Source organism: Monoraphidium neglectum, assembly GCF_000611645.1.
Source record: "Monoraphidium neglectum strain SAG 48.87 unplaced genomic scaffold scaffold06651, whole genome shotgun sequence".
NCBI classification, from domain to species: domain Eukaryota; kingdom Viridiplantae; phylum Chlorophyta; class Chlorophyceae; order Sphaeropleales; family Selenastraceae; genus Monoraphidium; species Monoraphidium neglectum.
The window spans coordinates 1520-2277 of NW_014006995.1; the positions used below are offsets into that span (position 1 = coordinate 1520).

Here is a 758-nt window from a genome sequence, read left to right on the forward strand (position 1 = left end):
GCCGCCGCCCCTGCGCAGCGCGCTGCGGACGACGAGCGACGCCGCGGCCGGCGCGAGGCGCTGCTCGATCGCGAGCGACGGCGGCGGCGGCGGCGGCGGCGACGGCCTGGTGTCGCCGCGGGCGAGCCATGGGGCGCGGGTGCGCTTCTCATCCGAAACGCCGCCAGGCACCACAGGCGGTGAGCGGGGCCGGGGCGGCGGCGCGGCACCCTATCTTGCGCGGCAGTAAACGCCGCGCCGCGCGGGGAGCGGCGCGCAGACACGCAGCGGCGACGCCCAGCGTCGCAGCCCGGCTCATTCCACCCCCCCTCTCCCCTCGACCCACCCCGGCCCCTGTACGCCCCCCGCACCGCTAGAGCGGCCCCGGGCAAACGACCTGGCGCTTTCAGACTCAGTCAGCCTGAAGCGCGTCGTGGACATGTTTTACGAACGGGTGAGCGCCGGGCCGGCCGGCCGCCCGCCCACGGGGCCCGCGGCGGCGGCGGGCGGTGCCGCGGCCGCGGAAACCGCGTGGCCCGATTTTCTCGCGCTCGACGTGCGCCCACCGGCCTGCCTGCGGGGGCGGCGGAGCGGCGCGGCGCACGCGAGCAGGGAGCGGTCGCTCGTCTCATTCAAGCGCATCGTGTTTGCCACGTCCGTTCGCCGCTGGCGTGGGGCCGCGGCGGCGCGTTCTCCGCGTCGCCGCCACGCTTCCCCATACGCCCCTACACAACCTGCACGACCGGTTCTCAAATGTCCCTGCCCCCGTCCTCCCGCCC

The 758-nt window shown here is 76.6% G+C and overlaps 1 protein-coding gene across 1 annotated transcript; it reads left to right on the plus strand.

The window, feature by feature from the left end:
* Window positions 1-356: 356 nt before the first annotated feature.
* Window positions 357-633, plus strand: MNEG_16669 (hypothetical protein; the record flags this gene model as incomplete). The annotated part of the gene is made up of 1 exon (XM_014034861.1): window positions 357-633. A coding segment is annotated over one exon (277 nt), but the record flags the coding sequence as incomplete, so codon positions are not given.
* Between the last annotated feature and the right edge of the window lie 125 nt (window positions 634-758).